General features: G+C 41.5%; 2 protein-coding genes across 6 annotated transcripts in view; both read left to right on the top strand.

Moving 5' to 3' along the window:
• The window catches only part of myo9b (myosin IXb), a 28,171-nt gene extending 19,434 nt beyond the window's left edge, over positions 1-8,737 (top strand). The window contains exons 24-41 of one of the 4 annotated variants that reach the window (XM_034613841.1): positions 45-126; positions 338-493; positions 1,489-1,595; positions 1,725-1,804; positions 2,111-2,295; positions 2,443-2,550; positions 2,771-2,941; positions 3,023-3,064; positions 3,192-3,303; positions 3,402-3,475; positions 3,565-3,757; positions 4,196-4,324; positions 4,494-4,599; positions 4,684-4,815; positions 4,945-5,068; positions 5,811-5,911; positions 6,001-6,125; positions 7,194-8,737. In XM_034613841.1, coding sequence (XP_034469732.1) covers positions 45-126; positions 338-493; positions 1,489-1,595; positions 1,725-1,804; positions 2,111-2,295; positions 2,443-2,550; positions 2,771-2,941; positions 3,023-3,064; positions 3,192-3,303; positions 3,402-3,475; positions 3,565-3,757; positions 4,196-4,324; positions 4,494-4,599; positions 4,684-4,815; positions 4,945-5,068; positions 5,811-5,911; positions 6,001-6,125; positions 7,194-7,444 — 2,278 coding nt within the window. In that variant the 3' untranslated portion in view covers positions 7,445-8,737. Of the gene's footprint in view, positions 1-44; positions 127-337; positions 536-1,488; positions 1,596-1,724; positions 1,805-2,110; positions 2,296-2,442; positions 2,551-2,770; positions 2,942-3,022; positions 3,065-3,191; positions 3,304-3,401; positions 3,476-3,564; positions 3,758-4,195; positions 4,325-4,493; positions 4,600-4,683; positions 4,816-4,944; positions 5,069-5,810; positions 5,912-6,000; positions 6,138-7,193 lie in introns of all 4 variants that reach the window. The other 3 variants (XM_034613840.1, XM_034613843.1, XM_034613842.1) reach the window with 3 other exon arrangements.
• Positions 8,738-9,699: 962 nt separating this feature from the next.
• Positions 9,700-23,583, top strand: mfsd14a2 (major facilitator superfamily domain containing 14A2). Of its 2 annotated transcripts, none has more exons than XM_034613664.1 (12): positions 9,700-10,072; positions 13,280-13,375; positions 15,874-15,936; positions 16,700-16,827; positions 17,070-17,184; positions 17,368-17,586; positions 17,728-17,841; positions 18,890-18,961; positions 19,484-19,596; positions 20,930-21,027; positions 21,363-21,520; positions 21,627-23,583. In XM_034613664.1, the coding sequence occupies exons 1-12, from the start codon at positions 9,989-9,991 to the stop codon at positions 21,837-21,839; spliced, it is 1,473 nt and encodes a 490-aa protein (XP_034469555.1). In that variant the 5' UTR covers positions 9,700-9,988; the 3' UTR covers positions 21,840-23,583. The 2 variants fall into 2 exon arrangements, with proteins under 2 accessions (XP_034469555.1, XP_034469556.1); XM_034613665.1 differs by having other exon boundaries at positions 9,810-10,072; positions 13,286-13,375.
• Positions 23,584-24,318: the final 735 nt, after the last annotated feature.

The raw sequence follows: 24,318 nt of genomic DNA, 5'->3' as shown, positions 1-24,318 counted from the left end.
CACAGTAATCCACAGCTTTGCTCTGGTTTCCTTCTGTAAAACAGCCGAAAAGGGATATCCATGTCTGTCGATGAACTGTCAAAGATCAGCTCATCGGGCTCTGATAGTTCACCGTCCGCCAATGAGGTAACCTTTACTATTCCTTGGTTTTCTTACACCATCTAAATATGATTTAAAGCATGGTTGTTGTTGGTTTTTTTCCATTCACAACAATAGATGTTGACGAGCTGTAGTTGTGTGCACTGTAAACGTATGTTAAGATCACAAAGCCGTGGAGGCTCCGTTCGCATGAGTCCGAGCCCTCCCTCTGCCTTACCACCTTTCCTGACCCAATTAGGTCAGGGTACGCCTCCGAAAGCAGCCCAAACGCAAACGGCGCTTAGCCTACGCCCGCAGCGGTTTGATGGCTAACTTTGGGGGCTCCAAGGAGAGTGAGTACTGGAGCTTTCCGCTGCCTCCCCTCAGCCCTCACATAAACACCATGAAGAGCTCGGTCAGTAGCGTGGATGTCCGGGGCCACAAATCCCAGGTCAAGGTACTGACCAAAGGGACGCTGATCCAAGATGATGCTTCTCTGCATGCAGGCCTCGCATGTCTATGTCCTGAACAGAACGAAGGTTTCGTTCTTGTGGAACTTTGCATTTTCTTCACTGCAAACCAGCGCAATGATAAATGAGCGGTTGCTTCCAAAGTGAGAGGAATTATGAAAACCCATTTCCACAGCTCGTTGCTCATCTTTTTTTTGACTCCTTACCCAAATGAGTCGTGCGTCAGTAGATTCAATTTACAACAGAAGATAGTGACTTGTTTCAGTGTCGGTTTGTATTTGTTCGCTTCATAGTTAAATCCGGGGTTTGTTCATGGTGGCCTCAGGAATCCCAGGTTATTGCTTCATATAGGCTCATTGTGATTGTGTTTAATGTACATGCTCACTAAAACTTAACCATGGCAGCTTGTGTTGATCTTAATCTATAAATGGACCAAGTACTAAATTAACCAATGTTCAAAAATCCTAACTTTAAATAATGTAATCGGCACTGGAATATTTTTCTTTACTCATAAAAATCCTACTATCTTGCACAGAGCGAATCACATCAAATACTTAACACATTAACATGGGAAATATGAATCTGTAAATTTGTCTTTTAAGTCTTACTAACCTGGCGTTAATGAAAATAATAACATACACTTATTAACTACAAACTAATTATGATGATACTAATTGAAAGGAACCAGGTTAAAGTTGAGGTGGCAGCAGGAGATCGTGTTCCCTTGCATGATAAATGAAAATGGTGAAGGAATAAAGCGGCTGTGCTAATATTTGATCTTGTTTACGGGTGTGTGATTTGGTGGTGGAGGAGCTGTGGGTGGAGTTTTGGAGGCATTGGGTGCGCTCTGTCGTTGCAGGTGAACATCGCAGGGGGGGGGAGTGGCTAACTCTGATACCAGTGGTATTTATTTTATGTTCACGTCTTAATACTTTTGCAGATTTCAGCAGAACCTGATGGGTCGAGGTTCAGCCTCCAGCCCAGGACCAGCGACGAGAACTCAGGACGACAGGGGTCGAACCAATCGCAGCTCACAACTCCTGAGAAGTAAGAATTCATAATACGGAAATTATTTAGGGGCTTGAGTTTCTAGAACCACCCTTTTTGTTTATTAGAAATCGTGAATATCATCCCTGCATGGAATTAACTTCTTTTAACTTCCCGTCTTTTCTACAGAGCCTGGTTTCTCAGCAAATTCCTCAAGAGACGAGTACAGAAACTTTCCCCGAGCAGTGACTCTCCTTCAGATAAAACAGGTAATATAAAGCAGTAGTTTTATTCTTTTTACTTGTGCAGTGCAGATATTTGAAATACACTGTAGCAGTAGTACAAACATATGAATATGATGATATACCCTGATATACCCACGCTCCTGTTTACTGCCACCTAGAGGTTAGTTGCCCATAAACAATTGATGGCAGACTTTTCATGTCATTTCTGTTTAATGTCTTTGAGATTGAAGAGATAATCTGTCCAGACAAAGATAAATTCAGTTTTTGATTGAAAATATCCTGATTCTCATGTCCGACTAATAACACCGTCTCTCCTCATGTCACCTCCAGTCGTCCTGCCCAGCTACACTCCATATCCCTACCACATGCCGAGCAACAACAGTGGGAGGCCCAAGCGAAACCCAACCATTAAAATCAGCCGCGCCACCCGGGCGATCGAGTGGAACACCTCTCTGGACCGAGAGATCAGCGACCCCAAGGAGCTACGACACCTGGACGAGTTCCTCGGAAACCAGGTGAGATCGGGAGGAAAAAGAGAAGAATGATAAATCAAGTCTTCACACTCATGGCTGTGCAGATAAATTGTCTGTGTCAGGGGACGGATGATTTATATATTTTGATGAACTCTCTGTTCTTCATCGTTTCCTCACCTCTGTCATCAGGTAAACGAGCTCCGAACAAGAATGAAAGAGCTGTCGCCAACAGAGAGCATCTTCCTCCTAGCCACCATGCAGTTCAGAGATACCATCAAAGGCATGTACTCTTTGGAGGTGAGTCCATTTCTTTCCTCCTTATGAACGAGAACCTTAAAGCTTCATCGAAGGGGAACAGTTATTTTCACCCCTTTTAGTTTTTAGCATGTCTCACTTTTGTTTATTTTACAATCACTGGTCAGAATCTGCCCCTAAATGTCTCACAAACGAACCAAATGAAGGGGATTGACGGTAAAATCGTGACTAACTGTTTCAATGGGCACTTTGTGACCAACAGAAGCCGCAGATTGCCTACAAAGATCTGATGAAAGGTTACCACAACAAGGTGAACACACTCGCTGGACCCAAGGAGAAGGCAGAAGTCTCCCTGGTGGTCAACCTGTTCCAGTCCGTGCTCGACGGCTTCATCAGGGGCGAAAGGAAACGAGTCGGGTCCGAACCGCCGAAGGTAAATGTGAGAATTTAAGACGATCATCACCCTCTGAACCATTGTGACAGTATAAACTAAATATATTCCTCACTCTCTCAGGCGTCTAAAGGGACAAAGAAGAGGCGGAAAAAGGACAAATGTGTAAGTTTAATATCTCCATCTGCACTGTTGGGTTCTCTCAATATGAATCTATTGAATAATGAATAATCCCAGTGTATATTCTCTGTGTGCCCCCCCCCCCCCCCCCCCCCCCCCCCCACGTCTACAGCTCGACAGTCCTCTGGATCACCTGTTCAGCACCTACCAGGTGAACATTATGCAGTCATGTGACTTGTGTGGCTCCTACATCTGGGGGATGGAGAAAGCGTACATGTGCAGCGGTGAGTTGGAAAAAGCTTCACAATCAAATATTAGCATACTAAAGAAACACAAATGGCCTTAAAAAAACTAATCTTTTGTTCTTCTGTTTTTATTTTAGCCTGCAAATTAATATGTCACAAGAAATGCTTGGACAAAATCATCACCGATTGCTCCACACGGTGCGCCAGACAGGTAAGAATGGAAGTTTTTAATATTTCCTAACATCACTTTCTCAAGACTGAATCCCTTACGTTAACTCATTCTGTCTTTCCGTACGACAGGATGACAATTTGCCAGGCTCCCTTCACTTTGGGGTGCAGGTGTGTGTCCTCACCAGTAAAGCCAACCCCGTGCCCAAGGTGGTGGAGATGCTGCTGTTGTATGTGGAGATAAACGGCCTCTACACCGAGGGCATTTACCGCAAGTCGGGCTCAGCCTCTCGAGCGAGGGAGCTGCACCAGATTCTGGAGACCAGTAAGAAATGTCAAGCTTTTGTCTCAGGAATCGAACAAATCCAGTCAGTTCTAGTCTTGCTGAGCATGTTCAAGTTCCACATGAAGCTGTGTGGAGCAACAGCAGCCTAAATAACTGGGGGTGGAAAAGTTGAGGAGAATCTGAATATCTATCTCCCTCTTAATCTCCCATATTCTGTTGTCTTTAGTTTTTTGTTAGTTTGATCTACTTTGTATGTTTGCTTACTTATATTTGTATTATTCAAGTTCGATTCAAAGTCTTTCAGAGTAAATCACGTAAAACAGACAACAATTAAAATATATATAAACTCAATACTTGATGGTAAAACAAATCTACAATCACATCCTTTGCCACCCAACAACATTTACTGAGAAATAACTTTGGACAATAATAAAGTCATATTTTTTTAAACCTGTGTTTTCTGTCTTGTTCCATCAGATCCTGAGTCGGCATGTTTAGAGAACTACCCCATCCACACCATCACAGGTCTGGTTAAACGATGGCTCAGAGAGCTGCCTGACCCCCTCTTGACCTATTCCCTCTACAGTGACTTTCTCCATGCTGCAGGTGAGAAAAATATTGATAGAATACATATTTTTATTTCACATATAAAGCTTGAGGGGTCCCGTTACAACGTAGGCCCTTGTTTTTCATTTCCCTTAATACATTCCTGATCAGCTTCTTTAATACGATATGAAATATAAAATGATGAATCTCCATTTTTTTCCACTTTCAGAGCTGCCGGAGAAAGATGACAGAATCAAGGCTGTGTACCAGAAGGCTGATGAACTTCCTCCTGCTAATTACAACACATTGGAGCGACTCATCTTTCACCTCGTCAGGTATGAGGATGATTTTTGTTTGTTTGGGTATTTTGTGTCAACCTGTGAGAGAAAAGTGAGATCTTGACCTTTTGTGTCTTTTAGGGTTGCAAAGGAAGAAGAGCACAACAAAATGACACCGAGCTCTCTGGCTATTGTGTTTGCCCCCTGTATCCTGCGCTCCCCTGACTCTGACGACCCCTTCCTGGGTATGAAGGACGTGGCCAAGACAACACAGTGAGTCAACCTGCTGCACGTCCCTCTCCACAGTCATTTATTTTTCATGTCACAACACGGTATGTTCCAGATACTGTCTGTATTTCCAGAGATGGATTGTGATTTATGGAGGCGCTCTGTTGTCTGCAGGTGTGTGGAGACGCTGATCTCTGAGCAGTTCAGACGCTACAATGAGAAGATGCAGAATATCCAGGAGCTGGAATATGCCGAGGCCCTGGCTGTGAATCAGCTCAAACTGAGGAGGCAGAACACGGTGAGAGGACAACACAAGACCTGGTTTTAAGACCTGGCGTTAACATCCGTCCTGAGTGATCACAAGTGGTCAGTGCTGAGGTCTGAACACAACCGAATGCGACTTCGGAGGTGGTTGTGGGATTTAGTGAGGCCACATTGTCTTTTGTCCTTTGACCGGCTACATTCAAATATTCAATCCAACGTGATTCTATGCTTTTTTGTTTGTGGTCACAGTCACATTATAAAAACTGATCACCACATAATGATTGCTACTTTTTAAGATTCATTCAGCCCATCCCTTTCTCTAGGAAGACACACACACACCGACACACACATGGACATCGGACTCATCTGTTTACTCAGACTGGGCTAAAACAACATAATTTGATCTTCACAAATGACGTACGTGATTATTTGCATGTACAGCTGGGAAGCAAGATCCGATCACGAGTGGTAACAGGAGACACATTCAGGAAGCATTTTAATTCTGTTCACTCTCCAAGGCTTTCCTGACTAAGAAGAGTCAGCCATTGTCACCAATTGTTAAAAGTAAATTTGAAACAAAAACTTGATTGTATCTGAGTGATGAGACATATTGTAATATAAACCTAAGCTTAAAGATGAGAGCAACTATTCAGAATGTATCTATTGTTCCTAGAGCAGTTGGATGTTACTTGTTCTTGCTTGTGGAATGAATTTAATTGGAGCCAGCGTCTCCATTTAGCAGTTTACACCCAATCACTAATCTGATCCATGTGCAGGTTGTTGAAAAACCTTCGGAGCTGAATGTTCCAGAGGAGATCAACACTGATGAAACAGAGATGACTCTCATCGAAAGGATCAAGTCCATCAAGCAAGAAAAGTGAGATGAAGTTTTTTTTTTTTCATTAAAGTTCATTAGAGATTCATCAGAGTTTGAATATTGATAATATCTTGTGTTGTTATCTCCAGGGTGGACCTGGCCTGCAGGTTACCTGATCTGGAGCAGGAGAACTCCGACAACGACAACCTGGACTCATCGTCATCAATGAGCTCCGAGAGCCTAGATGACCGTCTGGGGAGCCTGGATTCGGAAGGTCAGTAGGGAGGTAAGGTCTTTTCACCTTCCCCTGGGTTTAAGAAAAAAACACACCAGTTTTTTTATCCTACCTCCTAAATACATAGTTATTTCATCGTGATAGCATATCCGGTCACTGTGCATGCAGACATGTGTTATAGGCACATATATGAAGCAAGTAGTTGCGTGGAGAATGGAAGAAAAGAGAAAAACTCCTGCCTCACTCTGCCAAAGAAATGGGCATGATGTATAGTTGTCTTTCCCCTCAAACTCTAATTTTTCTCAGTTATTTCACTTACTGTATAAACCAGTGCAACAATATGAACCTGTCCAGGAAAGATTATCCAAAGAGTGTGCGTCATAGGCTGTGTGTAAAGATGAGCAATATGAAAGCTCCCCAGACGTGAAGCCAAAACATCAACAAAACCTAACTGCAGATGGGCCAAACTAAAAAGTCTAAATATATTACATTTGATGAGTGGGGTGAAACCTCATGACTTAAGATTGGTCCAGCATGTGTGGGCTTCTTCAGGACCTGAATACTGACCTCGAGATATCACATCTCTCTGGTCAGCCAGCTTCGAACACGGCCGTTTAGAGAACCTATGAGCACTTGTGTTGCAAGAGAGCAGATGTTTGGCTGTTTCTCTTTATTCTCTTTATGGCTCCAGAATCCCTCTTATAATTAAAAAAAACTCCATTTCCATTTGATTTCTGATTCCATAAATAGGCTTCACAGTTAAGTCCGCACATGAACTTGTGGTTGTACACACTGTGTCGCTCCCACTGACAGAAAAGCTACAACGACACACCCACACTCTACATCAGTGTACACACCCACTGCCATTTAACACATAGTATCATTCTCCACCAGTCACTCACCGCTCACAGCTGCACAGCTTGTACTTTGTGGTGAAAACATTCATCATGTATGTATATGTTTTTGTGCTATATTTCTTTTATATATTTTATACTTTTTATTAAAATTGCATGTATTTATTTATTTATAGTGTAAAAGTAGTTTTTTTCTACTAAACTAAATTCCTAGACCTAACGATGCTGACTAATCTGATGTTGCTACCAACAGGAAAGGTGACCATGCGATTGAAAACGCAGAAACCGGACTGCCCGGCGAAACCTCCTGACCTGGCACAGAGAGTCAGGAGTCTGATGGCTCAGACAAACGAGTTCACACCGGGACAAGCGACAGGTGTTACTCAGTCCATGATATTCCTGCCGAGCCACGACAACAAGCCCCAGGTCCCCAGCAACACGTTCAACGGGAGCTATGACGACCTGGACATCCCTTACATTGATGAAGATGAGGATCTAACTTGAGCACAACACCACCACCAATATTTTAGATTTTCTCAAGTACGTGTAAACAGAAGATGTGCACTTTGTTGTATAGACTTTTCCATTTGTCAGTGCTGCTATGGAGACAAAGTGCTTTGAGAACTTATTTGTATTTAACGGAGAAAACAGTTCCTTCAGGGTTTTTAATCACAGATCTGAAGAAGAACCATCCGCAGGGACTCACTCTGTATCTATGTGTATCGCTGTAAGAGATTTTAAACATATTTCAGAATTGTACAGGACACACGTTTAAGAAAAGTTGGGTATTTTGGACGACTCCCTTGGCGCTCTGTATCATCTGTAGAGAAGAATGGAGAAATGTGACGAGGAGCAATTTAGGATTCAAGTATCTCCTTTATTCACAGACCATATTCTGAGCTGACGACTGTGGTACCAATGGATGTGGAGGAGTTGTTTGTGAAAAGAACAAATAAGTGTACCAAAAAAAGTTCTAAAATTGTACATAAAGTGATTTTCCATTGTACAGACTGTAACATTGTATTTTGGGCTTTGCTGAATTATTTGAAACTGATCAGTTGAGTTTTTTTGGCTTTTCTTTATACTGACTGCAGTGAGCGATCACTGATTCAACGAACCTACAAAGAAAATGGTCATAATGCTGTTATCCAGACTGACTGAATATGTACCCCTCTGTCTTTTTTATTTCTTTTTCCAAGGCTGTGCAGTTTTCACTAAGTAAACACTTTGTCAATACATGTAGGTAATTTTATTTTTTTTATATGCATGCATGTACATTTTACAAGGGTTTAGGAATTATGTATGTTGTGGTGGATGTCTTCTAATTTTGACTCATGATTCCCCAAATTAAATTTACTGACCATTTTCCAAGTGTCACTACATGAACTGATAATAATAACTGCAACCAATAATTACTCCCTTGACATCAACAAGTGTTGTAAGAGTGTATGTCATATTCTGGTCGGACATTCGGATGCAAGTACATGGTATCCCCCTGACAAAAACATACTGCACAAATAAACATTAAATGGAAATTGAATTAAATAGCAGAGCTCTATTAATATATCTATTATTTAGAAAATTGACAAAACTATTTTGCAATATATTAATTGGAATTTATGCTGTAAATGTTGACAAGAGACACAGCAAATTAGTCCAAAGGGATGAAGTTAAATCAAAATATCAACAAAAACAAAACATAACATTTAGGAAAATAGGATTTATTGCAGTGCTGTTGACTGTTTAGACTGCACTAGTTTCACTCAGGTGTTCCTAATAAACTGACAACTGAGTGTATGTTATGGTGATTTTATGTTTTTAAGATTTATTTCAGAAATGGGCCAATGTCCTTTTTTTTTTACAATTCAAATCCAGAATGCATGACTTTTACATTTAGGGTACATTTGGGTTAAATATTTCTACAGTGTGGAATCACTACTTCAACTTGGATGACAGATCTGACTACCTATCCCACCACTAATGAAAAGTAGATGAATTAAGCACAGTGAATACAGTATTATCGTTAATGTCTGTCAAGCAAAGTCCACCTCTAAATTCTTGGATCCTTTTTTTTTTTATGTACTAAATATTCTTGTTTAAACTTTTACAACACTTTTGTTATGATAGTGGAGGTTGAGAAGGTTGTGTTAGATTTTAGTTCAGACGATCAAATGTTAAGTGTCCATCTTGGAAGGTTTGTTTTTTTTATGTTTCCGATGTGCTTTTTCTCAAATAAAGTTTTCTTTTGTACTGAGTGTTTAGATGCAGGAACTGGACTTATTTTAACGGTGGGTTCTTGTATAGTTGACTTAATTATTGACATATTTAATTTGGTGGGCAGATTTGGGGTTTATATTTATTATATGGGCTTTTAGAAAGCATTCATTTTACATGTGCAGGGGGTGAATATCCCTTCCCTGATCAAATTTAACAAATCATCTCACCACATTCCTAGTGGGTGTTAGTGGAGGAGAACTTTGACTGATTATTCTAAGACATCCTCCCTCCATGTTTGTTTAGGATTTATCCTTGTAGTTTAGTTATTTTCTACACACACACACACACACACACACACACAAAGGGATGAAGACAACATTCCTCTTCAGTGTTGTTATTCTCGCAGATCAGTGTTGTGAAGGAACATATTTACAAAGTAGAACAACTTGTTCACTACTCGGGCGCATCAGGCGTTTCCTTCTTGTTACCCGCGGTGTGACGTTGACAAATCACCATTTGCGGATCCGTGGCGGTGACGTCCTGTCTCTGAGCCAATCAGCCGCGGGGTTTGGGTTTGCGCGTTTAGCGGACGACCAATCGCCGAGCGGCGTTGCACTGAAGAGGTGGGTGCTCCGTCTGGTTGCGGAAGTCGCGTTGAAGTGAGGCGGGGATGAGAAATCATCGTTGAGTTAGCGCGCTGCTAACCGCTAGCTGTTGCCCGGAGCCAGCTGCCGAGCTGTTGTCGGCTAAGTGGCCCAGTCGGTGTGTTCTTCTCTCTGTCAACAGGCGCGACGATGACCCGCTGACACCAAGAATGGACATAAGTTAACAATGACGGGGGAGAAAAAGAAGAAAAAGCGGCCGAACCGCAGCATTCTTCTTGCAAAGAAAATTATAATAAAAGATGGAGGAAGTGTGAGTTAAATATTTATTTATCTTCGTTGCCCGAGCTTGTCACTGAGCCGCGCCGGCCCCGCGGCCGCCGGAGTTAGTCCGCAGCGCTGTTTATGTCGAGAAAACGCAGAAGTAAGAGGCGGCGTTCGATGGTTAGTACCCGGCAGGTCCGTTAGCTGGGACCGCTAAGCTAACGCAGCTAGCCGTTAACTAGCACGGGCTAGCGTTAGCGGCCTGCGCTTGTGCTGGTGGTTTACACGTCAGCTCGGCTAGCCGCTAGCTGTGTTTTTCTCCATCGGCCGCCCTCGTATACAATAATCCAACCGCACTCAACCTCACGTTATCCAACTTAAACCAGCTCTTTTAAATTGGGGACACGTTAGGTTTGTTAAGTTCTGGTTAAAAATGTCCGTGTGGCACGACGAGGCACAAACAGCAGCCTGGTCAACGTTAGCTCGCTAGCATCTGTGTTAAACGGTGATTGGGTTTATTTTTCTACCCTTTTTACAATAGACTGACCGTGTTCAGGGCAAGTGTTGTACAAATACTACAATGTATGAGTGGCATCGGATAACAGACCCTTAGTCTTTACTGGTGGATAGATGGTACTTCATCTGTGGAAATTAGTGTTGCTGCAGTTAATTTGCATAACACTGGGAAATAGTGAGGTAGTAAACAAACAGTGCAAACAAAGGCCGCATTTAAACTGTAAGAATACACAAAGTAAAGTATTAAACCGGTTGTGGACTATGTGCTGAAAACACTGCACACACGTAAATGTGCTATAATTTGTTGTGGAGGCATCCTGTTATCGTGAGCTATGCAAAACCTTGAGAGCTCAAGTTTAAATAGAAATGTAAATACCACTGCTACGGTATGAGATGTATTAGTGGGCTGATGTGCAACGTTTCATTCAACACTGGGTTTCGCTTGGGAGAATAAGCAAACACGGGGTTTAAGTCAACAACCCGGGCGAGTGAAACACGGACTGTCTCTGCTGAAGCTAACATCAGCTGTGTAGTGTGACGTGCTGTTTAACTGCTGCATGTGCTGCGTTGTGCACAGCGTGATGGTGCTGATGTGTGATGTGTGGTTAATTATCAGCCTGGGCCCGTTGGTCCTGGCACATTTATAACCCCCCCCCCCCCCCCTCTTCTCCGGTTCAATGACACCTGTGACCCAGCCAGGATGACACCGTTGCATAATGTTGGTTAAATATCAAGGCAAAGGGATTGTAGTGACCTGGATCATTTTAGATGGTGGAAGCAAAGATTGTCCCAAATTAGGCAGTGGGCAGCGAGTGAGTATGGTGGGATTGTTATAAATACAGTGAGGTGGTAGTGTTGCTTATGTAATCGGTTGGATAGATATATACCAAACATGCTGGATATATCCATATGAAGGCACACAGAGTTGTAAACATAATGAATGGAACAAGAAACTTCTTCTTCTTTTTTCCCCCCCCACACACTAATGATCCAGTCCCACTGATGATAGTCTGTCAGCATCTCCGTCCTGGCTCTACTCCAACAAGGTCCTTAGTTCAGATTATTGTTTTTGCTCGACTGTGTTACCGCAGCTTGGCCTGACCACTCAGCCATTAAGATTTCACTATCAACATCCAGCCAGTGCATCTAATAGGCTTAGACGCTCACTAGTCAATAACAAAATGCGATTTTGAAAAAAATTGTGGCTGGGTGTCCATTCACTAGAAAGGAAGTTGCAACATTCATACGATGGAACATTGTTCCTCATTTTCTCCATGAAGCCAGTGGTGTGACCATATTGTGAGTTCTCATGGAACAAAAGGGGCGGAGTTCCTGTAGACTGGTTTTCTGGTACTATTTCATTCTCCCCACCTGCGGAAACTACAAACCACACATGTGGTTAAACCAGTAGCTTGTGTCCTGGTTGTGAGTCTACAGTCTCCACAATTATTACACCTTGCTGTGTTTCTTGCTAAGCATCATGCTCGTTCTTACATGCTCGCTCCAACAAACTTTATATCTAGAAAGGGAGATAAAAACCTATTGTAGTTTGTGTTTTGCTACTTACAGATATAGATCTGTAGTTAAAGTGACCTAGTAAAGTATAGCACCAAATATTCAGATGTTGTACTTTTTTTTTTTTTAAACGGTATGATTTCAAGGAATTAATGGTATAACATTTGTTTTGTATATTAGTTTAATGTCTAGACTGAATTATTTCTCTTCTCCCTGGTTTATATCCTGATAAATTACCCTCACTCAACGCATTTATTTTGTACTCAGAATTAGGTAATATAGCTGATGTCCATGTTGTCTCACTCGCAGTGGTGGTTTGCTGGAGAAAGGACTAATGGGATGAACAAATACGTGTTAGACCTGATCATCAACAGAAAACACCACATTTTCCATTAGCTCTTTGTGCTACAACAAAACTTAACCATCAAACTGGTTCCAGGCCTCTGAATTGCAGATCACGTGTCAAATGTATTCAGCCATTCAAATAGAATTGTATAATTATGTAAAATAAAGTATCTTATTATAGACTAAATTGAGTGAAATGGCAGCCAAGTCTGATTATCAGGCTATAATGTCTCAGAAATAAGGTTCATGTTAATCATTTAAATTTCCATGTCAAACATTTACCTTAAGCCTGTGTTAAGCAATGAGCTATTTCTATATGTGCATGTTAATGTACCGACCGCTGTGCTTTTTGAGTGAGTGACTGTGTTTGCATGGACAGCAATATGCAAACTATTGGCCTTATTCTGAGTAAGACATTATTCATTCGATTATGGTGTTTTACATGAGTTGCTGATATATCCATTAATTTTCCTGTTTACATGTTACAGTTGAAAACTCTATTGGTTTAACTAGGCTCATATTGATGTCATGTAAACAGTAGTTTTTTTGTTGTCTGCTCAGCTATGTACTGTATGTAATAAAAATTTACAGTGTAATTTCAAATCAGCATTTCCTTCAGTACAGATACTTCTTCTGAAGGTCCAGAGTAAAAAAAAATAAATACATTTCACAACTTCTTTACACGCTCTTACCCAACTATAGGTTGTTCCATAGGATCAGCCACCATCATTAGTATCTATTTCAATGCTGCCTAAAAATAGATCCCCAGTTCGAGGTTATGTGCCAACACTAACAGGCTCTTTGATGCATGTTGTTTGTTTTGATCCTTGTCAGCTAAACTCCTTTCTATCTATGTGTGTGTGTGTCTGTCTCCACCCAGCCACAGGGAATCGGTGAGCCCAGTGTTTACCATGCCGTGGTGGTCATCTTCCTGGAGTTTTTTGCATGGGGTCTCCTCACCACCCCAATGCTCACGGTAAGTCCGGCTACACTCGCTTTCATGTAGACAAGCCGTTTTCTAAATTGACATCATAGTTTGTTGTATATTCATATCCAACGAGTGACATTTCCTATTAAATCACTCAAGGCCCATCAGTGTCTATGAATAATTGAATCTCCAATCAACTGAGCAAGGTCCTGGGTGACATGGTTTTGTTTTTTGGTTCGTGTGTGCTGGCAGATGTTTTGCCAAGCTCTAATGGACTGAGAAATATGAATAGGGCATCAAACAGTTTTATTGTCTGAGCACCAGTTCTTTGTTGAAAAGGCTTATCACGGGGGTCACTGGTTTGTGGTGTCAGGCCACTGCACAGATGCCAGGCAAACCACGCGACACATCCACCTCAGTGCACTGCAGATTGGTCGGGTTCAAGCATTTGCTACAGGAAACTCCAACTGTATTTTTCAGAGGGGGGTTTTTTTTTTTGGTCCAAAATGTGACCTGTTCTTAAAGAAACTGCTTCCATCAGATAATCAGTCAATATTTAAAAAAAAGAGTGATTGCTTTCTCTAAACGAGATCTGATGACAAGTTTTATTTCAAACCAGCACGAATAGTATATTTGTAGTTTTCAGCTTTCCATTTTTTTCCAGCATTTATTTAATTTTTAATTTTAATTTTATCTTTAGTTTCTTTTATATGCATGCTTTTATAACCAAAAGCAAATTACTTTGTGGAAATGTATGACTCAAACAAATGATGAGCAAACATCTGTGAGCCACATGGTGTGGACCAGACAGGCTTTTGTAATGCATACTTTCCAGTCTGTTGTTTGAAGAGGAGGTGGTTGTGTGTTTGTAACTGTCGAGCATTAATTACTTGGGGTTTGTTGCCCTCGAGATCCCTGGGCGGAGGCAGGATTTGCATTTTGGACTAATCAGAAGGCGCCTGAAAATGAGAGGGACCGCTTCAATGCTCCCAGTGAGCACACGGCTTCATTAGTATCCAGCAGCAACAGTCTTCACTGAGCATTCACAGTCTGTGTGTAACTGACTCCCAGAGGAAAAGAGGGGATTCTCAGCCATGCCATGAGCTTTACCGCTAAACAATAACCAGACCCTGTTGTTGAGTCTCGGTCAAGCTCCGCACGTCATGAATTAAATTAAAGGCTTCATGTCCCCACACAAGTGTCAATGACACTTACATGCAATACTTGCTGCACACTGACATTGTGGACTTTGAACTGAACGTCTCATGGATTTTTAACTATCTAAACAACCCTTGTCCCCTATGTATTCCCACAAAGTTAAAATAATATAGCAATGGCATGTCTGGCTGTAAATATCCTGAAATACTTAACCGTTGAGGTCTTTGCTTGTGGAACAGCAGGAATAAACTTAACATGGTCGAATAGAAAACGTATCTATATATTTTTCTATCTTCCAATAAAGGCGTTTTAATTCCCTTTACTTTTCCAAATAAAAAAAACTGGATATTTAAAATGTAAAGGACTGTGTAGCCCTGCTGATGTATATGTACGGCTCTCTGAGACATTTCGAGCCTGCAGTAATATATTCAATTATAACAGAAAATACAAAATTTAAATCAGTTAATGGATGTCAGTAAATCAGATGATGTAACATGAATTTATAACCTGACATTCCAGAAAGATGTGGTGTAATAATAATATTACCCAAGTCTTAGCATTCCAGTCTCTGGCTTTACTCATCTTGACTGTTTCGCAATTGTATTCACTAAAAGTATAAATACATCATCACAGCATTTGGTACACACCCAAACAGGTCATGTATCGAAGCTCACCTGTCCTGTCGGGTGTTATCAAAACCCGAAACTTATTCAATCTCCCAATAAATGACACATCACCAACGTGTAGTGCCTCAGAACAGAAAACGGGTTGAGCACGACTCCTGTGAGAATCCAGGCCCTGGGCTGAAAATATATTTTCATTTCCAGCTGTGATTGGCTAGAGGAAGGCCACTGGAAAAAATGTAGGGAGTTCATCACATGTCACATTTCTGACCAAAGAGTATGAGATATGTTCAGGGAGTAACAACTCCAAAATAGAAACCTGCCGATCTGTGACACAACATTTAGGTCGGCAGTGTGGGAACATTTTGGTTATTCTGTGAAATTAAAAGGATTTAACACATGAGGAATGTCCATGTTTATCTCCAGTGTGATTGTAGCATGTAACTCCGTTTACATGCCAGTTCTCAACATGTGGGTCAAAGCCCTGTGGGAAAAAGAAAAAAAAAATCTACACTATTTGTGTTTCTTCATCTTAGTGAAAATTTGCACCGTCTAGTTTTCTGTCTCAGGCCTCAGTGATAGAATCTATTGTTTTATTTCTTAATTTCTACCCTCTGTCATTTGTTTGATTACTTGATTTTTGCTCAGCGCTGTCTTACTTGTTTAACCTTTGAAAGTAAACAACCAGTGTAGGTCACAGTTTGAAACCTGAGGCAGACTGTGTGGATAAAGGGTTTCATGTGGTTTTATCTGTTTGTTCTCCAGGTATTACACCAAACATTCCCCCAACACACATTCCTGATGAATGGACTTATTCATGGAGTCAAGGTAAGAGACAACAGTAAATACCTGCTGCAGTTCTGTCTCTCATGACGCCATTATAACGTAAACATGTGCAAATTTACAGAATTGCAACAGTTATACTTATTTGTTATCTTGTGTTTTTCTACCTATCAAATCTTTTCTATCTACTGCAAGTAATAACTTTCTGTGGTATTGACGTAAACACTTTCATCCACTTTAGACTTGATGAGAAAGGAAAACATAAGCACTAATGTACTTTCTTTATACTTTTGTATACCTTAATATCTTTTGTGGATTATTAAAATATTAAATATCCTACATCATTTGGTGCATTTCATGTCAGTTGTCATCCTTCTTTAGCACAGGGATTTTGTCTTGTTTTTATTTGCCCATGGCAGATTTTCTGAGCATGTGTGCTCTTGTTTAGTGTCGTCCTGCTTGACACTAGCTTAGTTGCATGTTAAAACCAAGAAGCTGTAGAGTAACCACTGTTAGTCAGTCGGCTAGAAACAGAAAAGTTCATCTGAAACACATTTTCAGCGTTAAGGACCCTGACAGATGGTTTTCAGGAAGGAGAGAGTGTCTAAAGAAATCTTGTAATTATTTTAGATTCACTATTTATTTCTGTTTGTGAGCACAACTGTTGCGGTGTCTACAGTTTAAGTGTGAGCTTCTCTCCAGTTATCAATTCACAGTTTTGGGTTCAACAAATACTCTCTTCTCTGAAACATTCTTTGTACTGTTAATTCCAAGTCCTCCCCCATCTCTCTCTCTCTCTCCCTTCCAGGGCCTACTATCATTTCTGAGTGCTCCTCTGATTGGGGCATTGTCAGATGTATGGGGACGCAAGTCTTTCCTGCTGCTAACAGTCTTCTTCACATGTGCTCCCATTCCACTGATGAAGATCAGCCCATGGTGAGTGCAAACACCAACACTTTTCCTCTGTTTTCAGTTTAATAGAATCGGTCTATGTCCATACAATGTTACAAAATAAATAATTATAAAGGTTATATGTTAGTTATATTGGTAACTTGATATTAGAAGCTTTAACCCCAATGTAAGTCATCGTTAAATATCTGCTGCTTTTACTGAAGTACAGTAGAGGTTTGGCTTTAGTTATTTTGTTTGTGCTGATGAGCAAATTTCCTTTCTTTCAGGTGGTACTTTGCCGTCATCTCCATGTCCGGTGTCTTTGCCGTCACCTTCTCTGTGATCTTTGCCTACGTGGCCGACATCACGCAGGAGCATGAGCGGAGCACAGCATATGGTTTGGTAAGTCGATGGCTGAGAAACACTGATCACCATTCTGTTAAACATAACCACTGAATAATTAGATCAGTATTTGTAACACTTTCCAATAGAGACCAAAACAGTTAATAAAGAACCTACCAATGAAAGGAAACATTGATCCCCTCATGTTTTGCTCACATCAGCTCTGCTCTCCTCTCCCTCCAGGTATCGGCGACCTTTGCAGCCAGCCTGGTTACCAGTCCGGCCATTGGAGCCTACCTGTCTGTGACCTACGGAGACACCTTGGTGGTGATCCTCGCCACGGCCATCGCCCTGCTCGACATCTGCTTCATCCTAGTGGCGGTGCCAGAGTCGCTGCCAGAGAAGATGAGGCCAGCATCGTGGGGGGCACCGATCTCCTGGGAACAGGCAGACCCCTTTGCTGTGAGTAAAATACCTAACCTAACAGTTGCTGATGATGGTGTTGCTTTTTGTCTGGTGAAATAAGGAAGCATGGTTAAAAAAGCCAAAATATTCATGTTTTAAATTCTTGTGACTAATTGTTCTTGCTTTCCTCTTGTCCAGTCTCTGCGTAAAGTGGGCCAGGACTCCACGGTGCTGCTCATCTGTATCACAGTGTTTCTCTCCTACCTCCCAGAGGCCGGCCAATACTCCAGCTTCTTCCTCTATCTCCGACAGGTAATACTCTGCTCTCCCTGTTTACTGCTTCAAACCAGGAAGGCCACAGAAATGACTGGATTGCAAAGACAAACATTGTTCAGACATGTTGAGAACACCTGCTACCACATGTGTCTGTCCGTTTTATACTCCACCAACTGTTAATACCAAAGAAATGGTGTGATTTTTGGTATCTTGGATCAATGTAAGGTGAAGTTATGGTTCCTTAAAGAGGACATTATAATGTGTGACTGTTGTATGTGACAGATGAATACTTTAACCTTTTTAATGTTTCTAATATAAAGCTTACATTGCAACTGATAAGCTCGGGGAATGGCCTCGGAACAACTTGCTGAAATTTGTCGAACACACACTTTCCCTTACGTCGCTTTAAGATTAGATCTGCAGGTTTGCTGAGCAGCCGCTTTCAGTGCTTCAATAAGTCAAGCAAATTCATTAAGTGTCTCAGCAAAATGTTACCACAAGAAAACCAGCACATCTGAAAACACAAGTAGCCAGAAATGGACAGATTCAGAAGCTTATTTATAGACTGGCAGCAGCTGGCCGCTCTGAGATAGACTGACGAGGTGTTATCTCCCCCTTTTTTCCCAAACTGCCTGAACTGAGGGCTTCTAAGTCTGTGTAAACAATGTCAGTTGAACCAGTCGGGCAAGTCTGATACACAGAGGTTTTAAAAACCATCTTGAAAAGGACGGATAAGTTGCTCTAGCGAACATTTCTCACCACACCCTCATGTTCTCTTTTTTGCCAAAATTCTTTATTGTACATCTCTCCCTGTTCCTGGTCATATTTTATATACACCTCGCACAAGCTGCTCTGTCCCTGCTGCTGCCTTTTATTGCAGGAAATGAAGGTCAACATATTTGACCTAAATACGCCACAGAAGAAGCAGAGGAAAAAGAGTCCTTGTTATTGTTAGATGCAGAAAGTGATCACAAAAGGCTGCAAACAAACCCCTTTCTTTAATTTTGTGTTGAGGATCCTCGTTGTCTTTTACGTGCACAATCATGTCCTAACCTGTGTTATCTTAACACATTCTCCCCCTCAGGTTATTGGCTTCACATCCGAGACAGTGGCTGCCTTCATCGCTGTAGTGGGGATCCTCTCAATAATAGCTCAGGTACTGGAGAAAACCCTCCTCCTGTTGTTGTTGATGTTGTGATACTGAGTCATCCTCTTTCTCTCTTTTATTCTGCATTTCCTTTATTGAATTATCACCAATTATTTCCTGAATGAATTAAACAATCATCTGAAGCTGCTTCCAGACATGCACTGAACTCTGATCATTTTTGCGCGACAGATGCAGATAAAATAAAAACACAAATGTATCCGGTGGAACTTCCATGACAAACAATAGATAGTGTGTACATAGAAGACAAATTTCTTCTCTTTTTTTGCTCCAAACCCAAAGTTATTCACTTCACAGACGACAAAGAAAAGCAGCAACTCTTAACATTTGAGGGGGTGAACTAGTAAAACTGAGTATAAATAATGTTGTCGATCGTGTTTTGTTTCTATCAACTATAAATCCAGCTCTTTGTCAGAGTCTAGAATGACGTGAAAATTTGATAAAGACTATTTTCTCCATTACTTCATACCTGTGTTGCTGTCTTTATATAACCTGTTCACTGTGTCTCCTCAGACGGTTGTGTTGGGGATCCTGATGCGTTCAATAGGAAATAAGAACACGATCCTGCTCGGCCTTGGCTTCCAGATCCTCCAGCTGGCGTGGTACGGCTTCGGCTCTCAGCCCTGGTCAGTAACACACACACACACACACACACACACACACACACACACACACACACACACACACACACACACATCTTTATATTACATAGGAAGTGGTTAATAATAAGGTTTAATCAAGGAATAGGTTTTTTGTACCTTAAATGTCCATCACTGGTCACTTATGTATCTGTGGAGCTCAGACTCACAGGCCTGGTTGAGCATCATAAAAGTCAGTAGAGAGACAGTGAGTCGGCGTCACAGAGCAGATATCATCTCAAATGATGGAGGAAGTTCATCTAAGACGACAAAGAACTTCCTGTAACATGATGCAAAACCACAGTCCTGTGTTGCTTCATTCAACTCAAGTCGAACACTGCACATTTATTAGATTAGATTAGATTCAACTTTATTGTCATTGCACAGAGTACAGGTACTGAGACAACGAAATGCAGTTTAGCATCTAACCAGAAGTGCCAAAAAAACAGTAAAAGTGCAGAGTATGTGCATATGTAAAGTGGAATATGTAAATAAATAAGATATGTACAGTCTGATATTGCTCAGTAGTGTTTTCCTATATTATAACAAACCTGAAACAATCTACAACTGGAAAAATAATTTGACCTAATACTCAATAATTAACCTTAGGCCCCCAGTAAACATGTACAGATTTGACAGTTATCAAAATACTGTGTTTTAATGCTGTTCTAGACTTGAACTCCTTTGCTCTTGCCTCACTGTTGTTGTTATTATCCCTTAAAGGGCCACTAGAGGGGAGCAAATAAGAGTTAATCAGTGTTGCTTCAACGAGTTGGTGATGCTAAAATCTGACAGACTCTTAAAAAGGCATCATTCTTGAAGTTTTTTGAATTTATGTATTTGTTAAGTTTTGAAACGTAGGTGGGCAAATAAAGTAGTTCAGGCTATCCCAAGTACTAAATGCATTTATTTTTTCTAACTTGTATGTTAGTAAGTTATGTAACGTGACTGTCACGTCTGTCTTTTGACTAGAAGGTATTTTAATTGCCAAAGACTTTCTGCCAGAGGCTTAATGAAGTCAGGTGAGGTCATTTAAAGAGCCTCAGAGTTGGCAGACAAAGGAGGTCGTGCTGGTTAAATGGGGGCAAGCACAGGATTGTTGAAGGTGCCAGAATCTCTTACTGCTGGATAGAATCCACAGAGAGAAGTGAAGGGACACTTAACAAGAAAGAGAGAGAGCTAGAAGCTGCTTATATGCATTAACCATAATATGCTATCATTATATACTATAATTCCCCTTCAAGGATATGTATGATCAAAATTGAGGGTTAAAACTACCTTTTGTCTCTATCTTTAACCAAACGCATGTTGTTGGTTGTAGGATGATGTGGGCTGCAGGAGCCGTGGCAGCCATGTCCAGCATCACTTTCCCTGCCATCAGCGCCATCGTGTCCCGTAACGCAGATCCAGACCAACAAGGTGAGCTTCTAGCTGGTTGTTTGAATTTATTTTTTGGGCTGCCTATTTGAAACCAAAACTATACGTGTTCAAAAGTGTTTTCTCCTGGTTTATGTAATTGGTAAGGAATCATTTTAGATGGTAATAGATATTGAACAGGACAAACCCAAAAGATTTTTCAGGTCAAAAAATCAATCTTGACATACCGACAAACAGACGTGATACACACATGGCCGTGACTTACATCAGACTGTCAGATTCCCATCGCGGACACATGTCCATTAATCCAAATTATAGAAAAATATCACTCCAAATATCACTCATTATCTTGTGTTTGCATGTGTGTCTATGTGTAGGTGTCGTCCAGGGGATGATCACAGGGATCCGCGGCCTCTGTAACGGTTTGGGTCCGGCGCTTTACGGTTTCGTCTTCTACTTGTTCCACGTGGAGCTGACTGACACAGACGGCAATGAAAAAGGGGCCAAACTCAACATGGCCAACCCCACTGATGAGGTGAATATCAATGGAAAAAATGGCATTTGGGTCATTTACACAATACAAAGAATATGTTGCAGATACTGTAGCTGTGCTTAACTAACTATTTTTGCCTCCTCTGCAGAGTTCCATCATCCCTGGGCCTCCCTTCCTCTTTGGTGCATGCTCAGTTCTGCTGTCTCTGCTGGTCGCCCTGTTTATCCCAGAGCACACAGGACCCGGCGCGAGACCCGGCGCCTACAAGAAGCACAGCAACGGTGCACAGAGTCACTCCCACAGCCCCCAGGGCAGCGGGGCAGAGGGCAAGGAGCCTCTGCTGGAGGACAGCAGCGTATAACCTCAGCTAAGGAGGGGCTGACACCCTCTCTCCACCCCCAAAACCCCTGCACAAATGAACAGACACACACATTTTACCACATGGACACGCTCGCACCTCAGGCACGCATCAGACCTGAGTGCCGCTGAGAGGTGCAAGTGTCTGTGTTTGTGTCCACAGCACAAAAGTGGGCACTCGTTCCTTAGCAGCCCTTTTGTTTTTTAAAAGCGGGGGACTTTGAGGACTCTCTAACGACCCTGCACAGAGAGTGTGTTGAGTTTATTTTTTTTTTGGGCTGCAGTGGAAAGGGGTGTGTGGTGTGTGTGTGTGACTTGGTTGAGCTGGACTCTTTGGTTTCTATAAAACGTGTGGAGCATACAGCAGCTCGCTCCCTACCTGGTGGCAACACAGAAGGGAAGTGATTTGGTTTAGAGTGTACGTTACTAAATCCCCGTGTGATTCATCATATTCCTCCTGTAGCCAGCGAAGCGCCAACTCTGTCTGTTTGTTCCGACAGAAGCGCAACAAACAGTTAGTCGGACGCTTCGCTCTCGGTTTCACACAAGTTAACTCCTGTTCTGATGTCACCACAGCTCCAAGAAGGGAACACGGTTCTTCCTCTGAGCGCACACAGCGGGGAAGCACAGTAACTGTACACCTGAGGGAGGAGCCTCTGCAGGGCAGCGATTGGAGAGGCTCTGCCAAGTCTCAGATAGGACGGGTCAACCAGTTCACTTAGATAAAGCTTCGTAAGACCACACTTTGTTTAATTGTCACACTTCTTACAGACGGGGAGTGTGCAACTGAGACCACTTTATTAGCGGAAACTGTTTTTTCAATGTTTACTTGCCATTCTCTAGATTAGTAGTACAGTTTGGGTTGTATATTTTTTCCGTTTGAACTGAAGGCTAGTTGTGCTTCACGTTTTTATTCAAGAAACAAATGTTGCCTTGAAGTGACTTAAGATATATAAATATATAGATATTACGTAACCTGTATGAAGACCGAGGTCTGAGGAGGCTCTGTAATCATACGCTATCGCTCCCATCGGAGCCGTTACACATTTTTAATTCCGTTTTGGTTTCACGTCCTTTCCGTTACTTAGTTTGCTGATGTTTTATTGCCGACAGGGTGAAGGTTTATTTATAAAGCTTCTGGACCATTAGGAGCTGGAGCGTCGCTATCAGCACGTCAGTGTTTGGCACTGACCGTTAATACGGACAAATATCATTCGGTTAAAACAATATCAGTAATGGAGTTTGTGATGTAATGGACAAAGATTTGGACCGAGGTGACCGGATAAGAACGCTTTCATATTATCCCCGACATTTTATATCTCTTGACCTGTAACTAACGTGTAGAAACTTAAACATGTGAAACTCTGAAACCCGCATTCAACAGACTGCAGATTCTCCACAAGGGGGCACTGTTGGCTCACTGTCAACCTGCACCACCCTGTAGGACATTCAGCAGCAGTTGAGATCAGTAGAATGCAGGAACGCGGAGCGCCTCCTGCAGGCGAGGGAAAGAATAGCTGCTTCAGTATTGGCAGATGCATCAGCTGCAGAATTTTTTTTTTAACAGCGGATGTTTTTGAGTTATTTTTCATTTGAGGTTAAAAATTAAACATCCAGTTTCTCTTTTATATATTTTTTTTATCTATACAAACACTTAAAATACAGGGTTCCCATTCTAATAAACTAAAGCTAACTGCTAAAACATTAAATATAATTCATCAAATTAAACAACTCAGAAAAATAACACATTTCATTTAAATAACCACTTTAAACACAGATTAAAAATAAGATTAATTCGTCCTTTTCATCCTCCAATAGATACTGAACCTTTAGTTAAAATCGGTTAAAATTAGTGAAAATCCTTTAAATTTAGAGCTTATAATTTACATGCTAGGCCTTGGATCATTTTAAACTCAGATTTTCCCATTAGTCTTCTATAGATATAACCCATCAAACAAAACAAATCAAAATTTTTAGAAACATGCAAGAAGAAACCTCTGCAACATTCGGTGTCTGATAGTTTTCATGATTAGAATTTGTTATCTTTCTGCTCTGAGTCACGGTGTCTGTTGCTGCTGCTGTCGTCACCTTCCTCGCCCCAGGTCGAGCTGCAGCTCCGTAACCGGCTGATCTCGGCTGCGTCTGGTTCTTTTCGGTGCTTTCACACCAGTGGCGCTGTGTTCCCTTTGTTCACAGACTGTTAACAAATCGTAAATTGTTCCGTCACGGTTTTCAACAGTTAATTTGAAAATGCCCCAAGTGCATTTAAAACAACCAAATTACATCCTGATCTGGTGAAGTCGTAGCTAACGGTGGGTTTTCCGCGCTGCTTAGCATCTCTGAAGTGAAAATGTGCATCATGTGTTTTGTGCCAAATTTGTTTTTGGTTTGCTTTTTTCATACTGTGTGTGTGTGTGTGAGACTGTTCTATCTTTTTTTCTTATGTCTTAATTTCTTTGGCTGAAGATGTGAGTTTTAAATCT

Source organism: Hippoglossus hippoglossus, chromosome 17 (genome assembly GCF_009819705.1).
Source record: "Hippoglossus hippoglossus isolate fHipHip1 chromosome 17, fHipHip1.pri, whole genome shotgun sequence".
NCBI classification, from domain to species: Eukaryota; Metazoa; Chordata; class Actinopteri; order Pleuronectiformes; family Pleuronectidae; genus Hippoglossus; species Hippoglossus hippoglossus.
This window is presented reverse-complemented; position numbering and strand designations above follow the sequence as displayed.